The sequence below is a fragment of the Vigna angularis genome, chromosome 2 (assembly GCF_016808095.1).
Source record: "Vigna angularis cultivar LongXiaoDou No.4 chromosome 2, ASM1680809v1, whole genome shotgun sequence".
In the NCBI taxonomy this organism is placed as follows: Eukaryota; Viridiplantae; Streptophyta; class Magnoliopsida; order Fabales; family Fabaceae; genus Vigna; species Vigna angularis.
This window is the reverse complement of record NC_068971.1, coordinates 35,696,349-35,711,933: the sequence shown is the minus strand read 5'-3', so window position 1 is coordinate 35,711,933 and position 15,585 is coordinate 35,696,349. Positions and strand designations below refer to the sequence as shown.

At 29.0% G+C, this 15,585-nt stretch overlaps 2 protein-coding genes across 4 annotated transcripts; one reads left to right on the top strand and one right to left on the bottom strand.

The window, feature by feature from the left end:
- The first annotated feature begins 2,172 nt into the window (after positions 1-2,172).
- On the top strand, positions 2,173-4,256 carry LOC108328840 (uncharacterized oxidoreductase At4g09670). Its single transcript, XM_017562725.2, has 2 exons — positions 2,173-2,800; positions 3,011-4,256. The coding sequence occupies exons 1-2, from the start codon at positions 2,324-2,326 to the stop codon at positions 3,299-3,301; spliced, it is 768 nt and encodes a 255-aa protein (XP_017418214.1). The 5' UTR covers positions 2,173-2,323; the 3' UTR covers positions 3,302-4,256.
- A 4,510-nt stretch (positions 4,257-8,766) lies between these two features.
- Positions 8,767-10,811, bottom strand: LOC108328844 (calmodulin-7). Of its 3 annotated transcripts, none has more exons than XM_052873550.1 (3): positions 10,598-10,811; positions 9,487-9,862; positions 8,767-8,876 (listed from the first exon to the last, which is right to left on the bottom strand). In XM_052873550.1, the coding sequence occupies exons 1-2, from the start codon at positions 10,671-10,673 to the stop codon at positions 9,489-9,491; spliced, it is 450 nt and encodes a 149-aa protein (XP_052729510.1). In that variant the 5' UTR covers positions 10,674-10,811; the 3' UTR covers positions 8,767-8,876; positions 9,487-9,488. The 3 variants fall into 3 exon arrangements, with proteins under 3 accessions (XP_052729510.1, XP_017418220.1, XP_052729509.1); XM_017562731.2 differs by having other exon boundaries at positions 8,767-8,858; XM_052873549.1 differs by lacking the exon at positions 8,767-8,876 and adding an exon at positions 8,896-9,115.
- Positions 10,812-15,585: the final 4,774 nt, after the last annotated feature.

The window sequence follows — 15,585 nt, the reverse complement described above, 5'->3', positions numbered from 1 at the left end:
TTAAAAAAATTTTTAATGTAGTTCATAGTGTTAACGTTAACCATTTGAAAGATACATGTGTTAAAATTTGAGTCATTTTTTATTTTGTGATTTCTCTGTTTTTTTTCTTTCTTTTTATCTTGTTCTTCTACTTTCCTCCATCTTCTTCCATCACATCACCTTCTTTCATTTCCTTTTACCTTTCATCACCTTCCTCCACCTCTCATCACCATCTCTTCCACTTGAATCTATAAGCTTCTTTTCTTTCAATTTTTCCTGTTAACCTTCGTTCCACGTTGAAAATTTTGTTTTTTTCCTTATCAAAGTATTAATTAAGTCTTAAAATAATAAAATAAAACAATATGGAATCTAGAGGTCGTGCAATTTAAATTTTTATATATATGTATAATAATATATAATATATTGATATTAAAAAGAATTTATATTTGAAATTAAATAATTATATTTTTAATAGTAACATTTAAATGTATATAAAAGACACTATTAATAATAAAAATAATTTATATTAAAAAATTGATAATATTTTTGATAAAGTATTTTACTTTTCTATCACTGGTATTGATTGAATCTTAAAGGTGAACTATGGTTCATTGAAAGTAAAAGTTATTAAGATGACATTATTCTTAGTTAAGAATTAGTAATTTGGTTCAAATATCGGTGGGAAAGGAATGAAGAAAACAATAACAAACTTAGTTATGAATTATACATGAGAAATGAATTTGAAAATTAATGAAGAGATATCTTAGAGAAAATAAAGAAAATTGTAATAAACTAGTATTATTTATATATTATACAAAAGTTATCTAACTAATTGACCTATAAAGAGATATAGGTATAACAATTGTGATAAGAGTAGGTTACATTATAATAAATTTAAACATAGAAAAAAATATACTTAAATTAGGATGTTGCTTCGACATCCCTTAAGAAAAGAGTTTTGATGTTCTTTCATGTGGATCAAATAAAAGCATATCATATGTAATAATTTTAAATGATATGACACTCCTTTAGTTGACAGTCAAACCACATTCAACCAACATCTTGATCTTTATCATCACGATTGTTTCTATACTCCAAGTAGCACCTATATCCACTCTGTCACTCTCCTCTACCACTATCAACGACTTGTTCTCCATCATTGCTCAACCACGAATACCAACTAAAATCAACCACCGATCCAACGCTTGTCACTAACACTTAACATCTAGATTCATTTGAGATCGACACAAATACTCTGGCATCGAAACCCACAACAACAAACGAAGGTAAAGACACCTAACATATGGAGACGTTTGTCGCAAATTCTCTGGATTAGAACCTACAACAACGAACAAAAGTAGTGAGAGATTCATTGTATGTAATCTACGTTTGGTTGGACTTAACTAGGATGCACTATGGGTGAAGATGGAGAGTGGTCAACTTTACCAAAAAAGTAAAATAAAAATTAGAAGTGATGCCTTCAAATGTGTTTTGACGGTTAATTAAGACAATGTCATATCATTTAAAATTATTACACACATTATTTGAAATTATTACATATAACATGTTTTCATTCGATCCACTTAAAAAACTAAAATCCTGTATTGAAGCAACATCCAAACAATTATTCACTTTGAAAGAATGTAGATATTCTCAATTTTTAATCATAACATTTAAATGTATATAAAATACACTATATTAATAATAAAAATAAGGCTTAATATCCTATTTTGTCCCTAGTTTCGCTCGAAAATATCAAAGTAGTCAATTCTTTAAAAAGTGTGTCAATTAAATCCGTACAAACGGAGTTAACTATTTTTCTTTCTCTTCTATTTTTTCTACTTTTTCTGTGCAACACAGGTTTTAGCAGATTTTCTCTCTCTTCTACTATTCTTCTTCTCTCCTACCAATTATACAATATTTAAAATAAGACCACATTTGTTAACTAATACTTCTAGAATGGTGAGGCACTTTAGAGCTTCCAAAACTTCGTCCCAAATTTCTGGATTAGTAAAAAGTCAGTTTCGTTACATCCAAATAACTCTATCTTCCATTTTTTTTGTTTCTTTTTTTCCTCTATCTACTGTTTCATTAATTTACACACACTATTCTAATTAATTATTATCGAAATGAAATTTTTATTGTTTAAAATTTTAAAATAAATTGTAAATGAGTTGAAGCTCCACCACACAATCCGCCAGACATGATGTGTGGCATCTCCCTCGTTGATATCCTATCCATGGTTACACAATATCATCAAGAGATAAACTAAGTACCCAAATCCTTGCGCCAAAATTTCCATAACGAACTTACACCTGCATTGAAACACCCGTGAACACATACCATGGTTGATACCACTAAAACGGTGCGTTTCGGCATCTTAGGCTGCGCCGAAATCCCTCGGAAAGTGGCTCGAGCCATTGACCTCGCCCCCAACGCCACTCTCTGCACCCTGGCGAGCCGTTCCAAGGAGAAGGCGGAGAAGTTTGCCGCCGAGAACGGGTTTTCGGCAAGCGTGAAGATTTACGGAAGCTATGATCGGCTGTTGGAGGATCCAAGCGTGGATGTCGTGTACGTACCTCTCCTCATAAGTCTGCACGTGCGGTGGGTGTTTATGGTTGCCGGTAGAAAGAAACACGTGCTGGTGGAGAAACCCGCGACTCTTGACGTGGCAGAGCTTGACCAGATCCTGGCAGCGGTCGAATCTAACGACGTGCAGTTCATGGATGGGATCATGTGGTTGCATCACCCTAGAACTGCCCACATTCAACAGTTGTGCTTTGTTCCAAGCTCTACTAAAAGGATTGGACCAATTCATTCTGTGAGCAATCGAATTCATATGATTTATTTAGTTATTATTATAATTCTGTTAGTTCAAAATATTAACAATTTTACCTTACATTTTTACAATGACAAAAAAATTGTCACACAATACAATGAGAGATTATTACATTACTCTTTCTGAATTCATGGAAATTAAACTCTACTGATAAAAACTTTGACACGTTTATAATCTGCAAATTTTTTGAAGATCCACAGTACAACAACAATGCCAGCAACACCTGAATTTCTAGAGAGTAATATTAGGGTAAAGCCGGAGTTGGATGGTCTTGGTGTACTTGGTGACTTGGCCTGGTACTGCATTGGTGCTTCCTTGTGGGCAAAGGGCTACCAATTACCAATCACTGTCACTGCTCTTCCTGATGTCAAAAGAAACAGTGCAGGAGTTATCTTGTCTAGGACTGGGCATAGTTCAATAAACTATACTGTAACTACAGTTAACCATACTATAGTATACTTAAAAATACTAAATTTGTTTTAACTAAAAACTAAATAAACTATTCTACAGTACAGATAGAAAAAACTGCACTTTACAGAGTTTGAGTACAGTTAACTAGAACCACAGACTTTTTTTTTAATAAAAAATTTCACAACCATGAAACATCCCTAAACAAACGTAGGACAGAAGCGCGTACTGGTTGTGACCTTTCTTGGCCTAATCAACATTGGGATGAACAACATTGGCCGCTAAGCCCAAATCCCACCTTGCTTTCCTTATCAAACCGATTAAAATCTTGGTAAATCGATGTGTCGCTCTAGAAGCATCGTGCAGCAATAAATCGAACACCTTAACAGTTAACAAAACATCAGAAGAGGGTGTGTGCCGTTCCTTTGATCTGAGCTTCGGTTAACGCCGACGCCTTTTCGGGCTCGGGAGATTTGGGGGCCGGAGGAGTGATATGCGGCGGGGGGGTTCGAGATTCCAGCGGGGATTGTAAAGGTGGAGATCACGGCGGCGGATTTTGAGATTCTGGCGGGGATTGTGGAAGCGGAGAGCGCGGCAGCAGAGAAAAATTGTGGGAGGGATCGGGGTCGGGCTTGATGACGACGACTTTTTGGTCAGGGATGATCTCTTCGGTGTGGAGTCAAGGAGAGAGAAACCGTCGATGTCGTCAAGGGGAGAAGCGTTTTCGTCGGAGAAGAATTCAAAGGTTTTGGTCTTGAAAGCGAGGGCGAATTTCTGGAACATTTTTTAGCGCGGCGGGTGTTCGATTTCTTTGATGAATCCACAGTCGCAGTCGAGACAGACCATGGATGTTAAGATTCAAGTTTAATTTCTTAGTTGTTACCAGGTAGTATTTTCTGTACCAGTTTACTGAATTGTATTAATGTATTCGAACTAAAATCTAGTTCGGTTCAATCTTTTTGAACTATTTTTTAGTTCAGTTCACTTGAACTATTTTATAATTAATTACAATTATTTAAAGTACAGTAAACTGAACTGCATTTTGTCCACCCGTAATCTTGTCCATCACAGTTTCTTTGTTGTGGGACCAACAGATCCAAACACTAGCAACCATTCACTGCTCCTTTCTTTCTCACATCTCCATGGACCTTGTCATATGTGGTTCCGATTAGGGGTGGGCAAATAGAACTGAACTGCACTGTACTACTAAAATCTGGACTGAACTAAAAACTAATTTGTCTAAACTGTACTGAACTATAAAACAGTTTAGACAAACTGAACTGAACTGTTTTTTGTTTTATCAAACTGGACTGAACTGAACTATACTAAATTGTACTAAACTACAATATAAACTAAACTGAACTACTAACTATACTAATTTTAAACTGAATTGTACTAGTTTATAAACTGAATTGTACTAGTTTTTAAACTGAATAGTATAACAATACTTGTTCTTTTTAATTGAAATTTATTTTAATATTTATTTTATTTTATTTATAAATGTCTTACAAATTAACTTTTTAATTATTTGATATTATTATTTTCTATTTTATTTATATTTCTTTTATTATTATATGTGTATGAAAATTATTTATTTATTTATTTATTTATTTTTATTTTATTTTATTTTATTTTACTTATATTTATTTTGTCATAAATATTATTTTAATTTTATATTTATTTTTTTAATTTTTTATTTATATTTTTTTGTTTTATATGTGTATATAATTTATTTTATCTTTTTATCTACTTATTTTATTTTAAAATAATTTTTTATTTATATTTATTTTGTTCCCTCGTAAAATTGTTTTATTAATCAATTATTTATTATTTATATTTTATTATGTAAAAAATAAACTAATATTTATTAATTATTATAATATAATAAAAGATGATACTAGAAAAATTATTTTTAATAAACGTTTGTTAATTTTTTTGTCATTTGATATTTCTATAATATTAATTATTTTTGCTACATTACTATTTTTTTATGATATTTCATTATATATTCATTTAATAAAATTTAACGTTAAAAAATATATTTTAGTTTTAGTATGTAAAATACTATCATTTAAAAATAATAATATTGATATTTATTTTAAGGTAAGTTGATTTTTAAAATAAATAGTTATTTTAATGTGTGCGCTTACACACATTTTAATATCATTAAAAGTTTTTTTAACATATTTTTACATATTTAATAATATGTTAAAGAATATAATATATTTAAAGTATTATTTTTTTTATATAGTCTTTTTTTTATGATTTATATTACTTAATCATTTAATAAAATTAAATTTAAAAAAATATATTTTACTTTTATTACTTAAAATAATATTATTTAAAAAATAATATATGTTTATTGATAAAAGAATATAAAAATTTGTGATAAAAAAAATTTGTCTTAAAAAATTTATTATTAATTTATTATTTGAACGGTTTCTTTTATTAATATTAACGTTTTTTTAGTAAGACGGGGCAATTGAACGGAACTAAGAGAAGAGAGTAGATACAGTTCTCACAGTTAACTGAACCGAAACTGTTATAAGTTCAGTTTTTAAAAACTAAACCATAAAATAGTATACTGAACTTTTAGTAAAAGTGGATCAGTTTTTTTAAGTATAATATAGTACAGTTAACTATAGTACAGTACATATCAGTTATTTTTGCCCAACCCTACTAAAAACATGCAATCAAAAATTTTAGAATATATATTTTTTTCTTAGGATAAGGTAACATCACTTTGGTAAGCACCCCACATATGTATTTAAGATTATGTTGATAATCTTTCTTCAATTCATAGAGTGTTGTATCGGCTTTCTTATGTAGTATTCTACTTTATAAAAGCATGTGGCTTCTCCTTAAAGATTATCCAAAGTACTAAAAACTAGTAAGTATAACATTCATCATATTTCTCTCTCTTAACTACTCCATTATATTAAGGTGAATATGAAGGGATTACTTCATAATAGTACCTTCTTTTACATATTAATCATTAAACAAAAATGTTTGTCATCTTTATTCAATTTAAATCTTTTAATTTTTCTATTTAACTTATTCTCCATTTTCCTTTTGCAAGTTAAAATTATAACAAACATTTCATCCTTATGTTTGATTAATTACATTTACTTATACATAAAATAACAACATATAAAGGTTAAACATAATTTTTATCACCTCTAGACATGGTTTGTTTCAAACAAACATGATCAATATGAATTAAACCAAATAGTTGTACCATGGGTGTTTATGAAAGTGGAGTTTCGGGAAAGATGGACACTCAGCCATGTGCCGCAACTCAATTTGACACAACAAAAGGAGAAGAATATACCTTAATTAATGGAACCCAATTAGGATGTGAACAAAGGTCACTGCTTAAATTCAGTTCAGTGTTCCAACAATGACATATTTCTTAGATAATTTAGATTCTTTGTATCACATTTCCTTTTTTATTGGTCATGCATGTTAATTAATCATATTTATTGCAATTTCATAACATTTGATCAATTCACAATTCTTGCTCTTGCATGTCACACATCATAAGAGCCAATAATGTAAGCAAATTATTCAAATGTAGATTCATTAACAACTTTAGAAAGATTGAGTACAAATAAATAAACATTGATCACAATGTTCTTTTCCTCTAAATACATTTATTTTTTTTGTCATAACAATCTTGTTAGATTCAAACAACACTTTTTCCCTAACCTTTCCTGTGAATTCTATAAAAATTTAATTAATTCTAATTGAGGATGTATGTATCACATTACTTAAAGTTGTAATATTTCCATATGTGAGTTTTACAATAATTTGTCTATTTTCTTATAATTTATTCTGTGTTAAAATCACCAAGATACATTTGTTCTTCTCCATCCCCAAAACTAGTATAGAGGATAAACAAATTTTTGTTTGCACTATTCCCATAGTTTACCACTCATTTGTTCACATTAATCACAATATTTTCTTAAGAATCAACAACAACCATATATTCCTAATGAGTGAAATTTATGCCATCATTTAGTCTTTAATCTTGGTTTCTTAATTGGCTGTTGTGCTTAAAATATTTTTTTAATTAAGATTTTTTATGATTAAGGTTACTGAATATAAGTTACATAAATATGTTAAAAATAACATTTTAATTACAAAAATGTTGTTTGCATATTCTGAAGTGTGTAAGTGCAGCTCAACTAAAGATAAGTTCATGAAAATATAGAAATAAATTGATCAAAATTTCATAACACCTCCAAAATTAAGCCAAAATTATAAAATAATCAAAGTCTCAATTAAGTCAAGCTAAGAATCACGTTAAGATAATCCCAAGAATATAAAAAAGCGAGAAATGAGAAAAGTCAACAAAACGAGAAATGAGAAAAGTCAACAACAAAAATTTCTTGTGCCATTTTTTCTATCTTTTTCAACTGAAAAACCTTTGATAATGCAATAATACTTTTAATAAAAGATAATTTGAAACAAATATATTTTATATATTTGTTTTGATATTTTTAAATAATTACTTTATTTAATTATATCATAAAATATCAATATGTAGTAACTATCTAATCTTTTTAAATTTGATAATATCTTCTTAAATTCTTTTAAATATTTTTGGGATGGATTTTCTTATAATTTGAATAATGAATTTTGAAGGTTCAAGTAAATAATGAATTGTTCATTTTATGTTTTTATTATATTGTATACGACAGAAAAAAAAATGTGCTATTAGTTTTTTTTCGTTTACAGACGATGAAATAAGTGAAAAAAACATTGAAAAAACTAAAATGAATTGATTAGTACTATTTTAGTGAATTCAATATTTAACAATTGTTTACTTAATGAAAAGATATATAACAATATTAGTTCTTTAATCATATCATGGTGGATTGAATAAAGTTCTACTATGGAATTGAATCTTAATATGAAGTTGCTATAGTTTTCTGTTTTTAACTTTACGATAAACATCCCTTTGTCTTATTTTTTCTCAATTCTATCTACATATAAAAGTTTGAAAATTTTATAGGAAAATCAATATTTAAGTGTGAGACAGATAATCATATATATATATATATATATATATCATGTCATATTAATTTTCTTTGGTTAATTACGTGTTAGGGGTAATCATTTGGACCGTCCTTGATTAAAAAATTACGTCTGGCACTATAATAAATTAACTTTAACTTCTGTTTGTGTGAATAGCTTAAAGAGATAATTTTTGTTGACCCAGATAAAAAAAAAATTCATTTCGACTTGGTAAATGATCAGATGACAATGGTCTATGAGGAACTAAATGTTGTTAATGAAGTCATCCGATATGGTTACAAGTAATGGTAATATTTCACCTGTTAATATAGGCATGGAGAATGAAGTTGAAATTTAAATCCGGTACTAGAAGCAGTGCGTCTTATATCTAATCATCATAAGAGTAATGCTGATTTGAGTTTGAATATGCACAAGAATAAAAGCATGGAGTTCATCGGAGATGTGCATTCAGATGATGGTAGAAAAGATAATGTATATATTAATAGGGTCTAACTGGAAGTTACATTGGAAAGGGGATCTTTGTTTGTTGGTATATATTATCATTTCATGAGTCTTCCCTGTGCCAGGAAGGACTGACATAGAACATCAAAACCTACAATGTTGTACTCAACTGCATAAGACAAACCAAAAATGGGGAAACTACTTTTGCTATGAATGCTAAAAGGGTGGAAAGCAAGCACAGATAAGAGTTGATGGAGTATGGATTGGAGCCTACTAAAACAATGCAACTATAACAAGCTCATAGGAGAGTCATCAATGAAAATAAGGAATAGGTCTTATCATATTACTCCTGCTTCAGCGAGTTGAGTCAGAAAAACCAAGGAAACATGGTAAAATCAGAATTACAACCTGGAATTAACAAAAACCTAGAGTTCAAAAGGTTGTATGTTCCAATGCAATGAAACAAATATTTGTGCGAGGATATCAACCATGTTTTAGTCTAGATTGCAGTAATCTCAAACTTATTTTACTTACCTTGTCTTAGACAATGACTAGAAACCAGAGTTAAATAAACATCAAAAGACACCATTGCAACACAATTACCATTAGCAGCAGTGATTTCCACTAAACGTCGTTAAGATTGAATTCAAAAAGCATCATATAAAAATTTAGAAAGAAGACAGAAATGACAGGTAGACAAGGACTAGATGTTCTATATAGCACAGTCATAATTCAGATTTTTCATCAATTCAATTCAGAATTTAGTGGAGATGGTGTACCATCACTTGGCCATCATGACCTTAACAAACTCCTCATAATTTATTTGGCCATCACCATCAACGTCAGCCTCTCGAATCATCTCATCAACCTCTTCGTCAGTGAGCTTCTCCCCAAGGTTGGTCATCACGTGGCGGAGCTCAGCAGCAGAAATGAACCCATTCTGGTCCTTGTCGAACACTCGGAACGCCTCTTTCAGCTCCTCTTCAGAGTCAGTGTCCTTCATCTTTCTGGCCATGAGATTCAAGAACTCAGGGAAGTCAATGGTGCCATTGCCATCAGCATCTACTTCGTTGATCATGTCTTGGAGCTCTGCCTCAGTGGGATTCTGACCCAAAGAACGCATGACAGTTCCAAGCTCCTTTGTTGTGATGCAACCTGAAACAACATCAAATACCATGTAAAAATCACCAAAAAGTAAACTCCCAATTTAACTCATGCTTGCAAATCTTAATCATGCTCAAAGGGATGGATGCCACATACACAATGTTCTGCAATCTGCATAAAACTTAAATGTCTTTCCAATTATCTTTTTTATTTGGACTTTTCAGATCCCTTCCCCTAGGATTTCAAAGAAAAATTGAAAGAAATAAAATAAATAAATAAATATTTTTGTTCTGTAATTCTTCTACTGGAGGCAATAAACTATATAACCCAGGTTTAAACTACAGAACACTAATCAAGCTAAAACAATTCTTGCAAGTTCATCCAATATTTTGGAAGTTATTTTGTTCTTAAAATATCCTGTAATTAAAATATGGTTAAACATTGGAAAATGAAAGGATTGTTACAAATAACAAATTAAAAAGTACATGTTAAAGTTTGAAAAATCAATAAAATTTACCATAACGAAGGTAAATAAAATACTTCTTTTAAAGAAACGGACTCATGTTTTCATAAAATAAGAATCATAAACATGGGTGGAGTTCTTTCCGATTGCAACCATGATATATCTGAGGTATTCATTTTGGGAAGCAAAACCAAAAAGAAAGGGGAAAAAATTAATAAATTGTTTCATTTAATTTTTCTCTGTAGAATAAAGTAATTAGGATAACGAATCGAAAACCCACAAAAAAATTGAAAAAGAAAGAGAAGTGATTGGTGGGAAGTTACCATCGCCATCCTTATCGAACAAGCTGAAGGCTTCCTTGAACTCGGAGATCTGATCATCGGTGAGTTGATCTGCCATTGTAATTGGAATGAATTGCTCTTTCTTTCTTTGAATGTTTTTTTTTTCTGCCTTTTTTTCTGAAGAAAGAGAGAGAGAAACGAAGAAACTGCAGAAAACAGCGTTTGAATCTTATTCCGACAAAACCTCCCGTTTTATCTTTTTTTCTTTACCGTAAATAAAATTGACTTGTTTCCGTTTTTTTCTATAACAACTTATTTTCCATCCAACTGTTCTCCTATTTTATTCCATGGCCCATTTCAAAATTAATAAGTAAGTCAAATATGACTCATTGTCCAACAGTTTTTTTTTTCGAAAAATATATATTATTAAGGTTCACGCGTCAGAACGAAGATTTTACTTTTTCAAAATAAATCTAAATAAAAAAATCCACACTAAACTAAATAAAAATCTCATTAAGATAACTTGTAAAATGTTGGTATTGTAAATTTGGTATCTAAATGGGTGAAGACTTGGAAAAAAAAAACTGAGATTATAAGAGTGATGAGTTTAAAAATAGTGAATTTTTTTTAATATAAGTAATTCTTTTATAAACGAGTTTCATTATTTTAAATATATTATTTTTTTATAAATATTTTTTTAAAGTTTTTTGACTTTTCTCTGTTTGTCTGATTTGAAGAATCAAGACAGTAAGATTATCCTTCGAATGAATCATTTGTCACGAAGACTTTCTTGTTAGGTTTATCATGGAAGTGAATCTAAACACATAAGGAATTAGCATCACTCTCTACACAAAATCTTAAGACAATAAGTTAATAAGTTTGCATCATTATTGCTCTAGTTTCTCATTTTTATCTAATGTGGAACTTAAACTCATACTTGGAACAAATAGAGTATATATCCTATAAGTAGGGAAGAGTTTCACTAGTTAGAATCTTGTGAGTTGTGGGTCAAGAAAACTAATTGCACTGTTTTTAAGTTATAAATATATTGAAATGTCTAATTTTATGATTGAATTGACTAAATGATTGATTTGTATGATGAGTATGATTGTTTGAATTGTGGTTAGGTTTTAAAATTACATGGATGGAGTGTATGATGAAATTTGAGAATGTTTTCTGATTGGATTGTATATGAGATTATTTAAGTTAGTGAAGGTTGTATAATTCAAATTTGGTATGTTTTGGCATATGTATTTGCTATTGAATTGGATTTGCAAAGCTGGAATGACATAAATTTACAGAGCTAGAATGACATAAATTTATAGAGCTAGAATGACATAAATTTGCATAATTATGTTTTGTAGAATTATGCAGACTCGTTGGACAAAAATATACTTGTTGGACAAAGCCAAAGTTAGTGAACTTCTAACTTGGTTATAGTTGAGCGAGGATATATTCTCGTTAGACGAAGTTAAAATCAAAGAGCTACTGACTTGGAAGTTGTTGGGCGAGAATATACTTGTTAAGCGAAGCTAAAGTTAGAGAACTCACTGACTTGACAGTAGGTGGGCGAGACAAGTCTCGTTAGAAGACTTTTGGAAAATTTAAGTTTGAGTTCAAGTGATAATTTCACTAGGCGGTCTATCTGGTCCTTGGGCAAGTGGGCCTTCAAGCACTACTCGCTAAGCGTGTAGATGTTCTCACTAAAGGAAATTAACAAAGTTCGTAATAGTTTATACGTACTCTTCTAGTATGTTTAATGTAAGAGTATATGATGTATAAATGATAGTTGGTTTATGATGTTCATATGAGAATCGTTGATAGAATTATAGATAAATATACATGCAAATAATGGTGTATGAAATTGTGATGTTCATGAGCTTGCTAATGGATATGAGCACTGTATGTGTTTGGCGTAATTCCAAGGATCTCGTAGGGAGATTCTATGGTGGCATTTTTTTAGTATATGTATTGATATATGGATTAAGTATTGTGAATTATCATGTCGCTCTAATAATCATCTAATCTAAAGTAGAGAATGGTAATGTATGTGGTGAGAGATGTAGGAGGTCTTGGTATGAGAGTTTTACCTTGGCCAAAGATACTAATCGACTAATCTTGTGTGTGGTAGGGTGAAACCCAATGACAATTGCTTTGTAGAGAGACTATTACAAATGCATAATTCACTAGAGTCTGATATCAATACATGTATTCAGATAATTGAGTTTGATATTAATACAAGTATTTGGATAACTGAGTTTAGTATGAGTCTTTATATGTGATATGATTGTTTTTATAAATGAGTGATGTATGATAATATATCTATATTTGTTTTATAAAAACTCTTTTGTACATTAACTTACTTTATTTTTTTTATGTTTCTGGTTTGTTTGTTTGCTTCTTTTACCATAATCACTTTATTGATATGAGCTCCTTAATTGCATTAGATATATTTTATTATTATGAATTTTTTATAATTGTATTAATATGTGTTTAGGATAATATGTTTTGTTTATCAATCTTATAATATATTATTTTATGTTAAAATTGGATGTCATACAATTTTTTAATATTGTTTAAAATAAGAATGTTTTAATTATGTTTATTTTAATATAAATAATTAACTATTAATCCATTTAATTTAAATAATAATTAATCTATTTACTAATAATTAATAGCATTTTTTTAATGATAATTAATGTTGAATGATTTCATTTAAAGTAGCATAATTAATTATCATTAATATTTAATATAAGATTATGATTACTATTACTAAATATATCTATTGAATTAATAATTTTCTTAACATTTTTTTAGTATTTAAGAAAAATATTTTAAATTATTTTTTTAATTTCATTACATATATTATATTTTAAAAAACTAAATAAAAAAATAAAAATTATATATTATATGAATTTATAGGAATAATTAATCAAAATATTATATTAAGTAATAAGTTTAAAGTAATGCGATTTAATATTATTAATATTATTTTGTATATACATTTAAAACATAAATTAGTGTGTAATTAATAATATATATTAAATTAATAAAAAATATTGATTATAGTACTAAAGAACTTATTTGTTGAACTTATTTGTTGTTTTTTGTTAAACTTTTTTGTTGTTGTTGTTTGGTTGAACTTGTTTGTTGTTGTTTGATTGGATTTGTTTCTTTTTACACGTTTATAGTTCATGCTTTATAAAATACCAAAAACTGAAATTTGTTGTTTTTTTGCTTTTCTGGTATCGTAGAGTTGTAAAAAAGTATCACAATTAATTAAAAAAACAAAAAAAAATTGATTAACGTCATATATTGTAAAAATCTGACGTTAAGTTAACATCGAATTACGTCAATTTAACGTTTACTAATATGACTTCGTTCGTGAATTCGTCGTTAAAAGCCCAAAATATTCAATGTTATATGCGATTTTTGTACTAGTGAGTAATTATTATATTACTGTGTGTGGGTAAGAGTGTGAGTGTGTGTAAACACTATAGTATAAACCATCAACTAATAGCATTTAAAGTTTGATTCTATAATATCTAGTTTATTTTGTTTATGGTATTGAAAGTTTTGTATTGTATTAATATACCATTTAATTGGTCTAATAATAAGTTACATATGAAATTACTTTGTTTTTTCATTCTTGTTTATACAATAGATGCTACAAAGCTCAAACATATCAAATTTTACAAGTAAAAAAACATTAAATTAGTTTTATCATACAAACAATTCATCATGAGTTGTTTCCATATGTGATAAAATTTCAGTGAAATTTTTGGAATGACACAAGATCTAAACTAGCTTAATTAAATTCTAATTATTCATTTGATATAATATTTAACCAATCCTGAAACAGAATAAAATAAGATGTATGTAAGTAATTTTAATGAATTTTTTGTTGTAAGTTATTACTGCATTCTAAAATAGATGTACATATCATAAGCATGCTTGTGATTCTCATTTGATATGGTTGAGGCAGAGAAGATACTGACAGAATATGACTCATATGAGATTAAAGTTAATGACCCTAATAAATCTTGATGTGATTGAAGTTATGAAAGTTTCACTTTTTTTTTCTTTTTTCTTTTTATTCATCAACCCAACTCTTCAATGTCTATTCTTAAAGCTAATATCCTTATATCTTAAAGGTGCAACCACATGTTATATTTATTCAATAGTGGTAAGATGAGTACCATAAGATGGATGGTTCAATCGAATTATAACCATTTTGTACTCAAGTTCTAAATTTTGAAGGGTTTTCAATCCTTCAATTTTTCTCCAATTATCATTTTATATTTTAACTTTTATTAAATTTTTCAACATATGGAAACTTTCAAATTGAATTATTGTTATCCTTAAGGTTAAATTAATTCAAGACAAAAACTAACTTTTTTTTATGAAGTAAGGTTTGTTAAATTCATCAAAAGAAAAAATTACAATATAATAAAAAATTCTTCTTCTAAACATATTTTTTTCTACTCATAGATAAAAAACGAAATTAATTAAAGATATATTTGATGTTTATTGCACAATGACATGTGATTCAAGAGAAATTCATGTGGAGCCCAACAAAAATAAAGTCATTTCAAAATGGTATGTTCTCAAGACTATGAGAAACCTCTTCTATAATAATTTTAGACATTCTCATAAGAAAGACGAACCCTCAAATTTGAGAACAAATATTTCTCAAGAGGGAGGGGATGATGACTTGGGTCTAAGCCCACCAATTTTTCAACGCCCAACTAGAAGAATGGCAAGAAGGCTTCATAAGGACTTAGAAGAGTCATCCAAAGAACCTAAGTAGTTATTTCCCATTTTAATTGGCAACTACTCAATGAGTCCAAACTCATGAAGATTGGAAAGCACATTAATACTCTAACCTGTCAGCGCCCAACACCTCATGTCTAGCACTCAGCAGTAATGTGCACAACATAGGAGAGCACGTGTTTATGGTGTAGCTAGCAGTTGTTTCATATGGTCAAATATGTGGCACCTGATATGAGAATTTAGCACGATGATCAATT

Bases quoted from the DNA above. Each gene is read 5' to 3' on its own strand.
- LOC108328844 (XM_052873550.1), bottom strand. From the start codon at position 10,673: ATGGCAGATCAACTCACCGATGATCAGATCTCCGAGTTCAAGGAAGCC. The intron at 9,863-10,597 runs GTAACTTCCCAC...ATGTTGTTTCAG, and splicing joins GTTCGATAAGGATGGCGATG to GTTGCATCACAACAAAGGAG.
- LOC108328840 (XM_017562725.2), top strand. From the start codon at position 2,324: ATGGTTGATACCACTAAAACGGTGCGTTTCGGCATCTTAGGCTGCGCC. The intron at 2,801-3,010 runs GTGAGCAATCGA...AATTTTTTGAAG, and splicing joins GGATTGGACCAATTCATTCT to ATCCACAGTACAACAACAAT.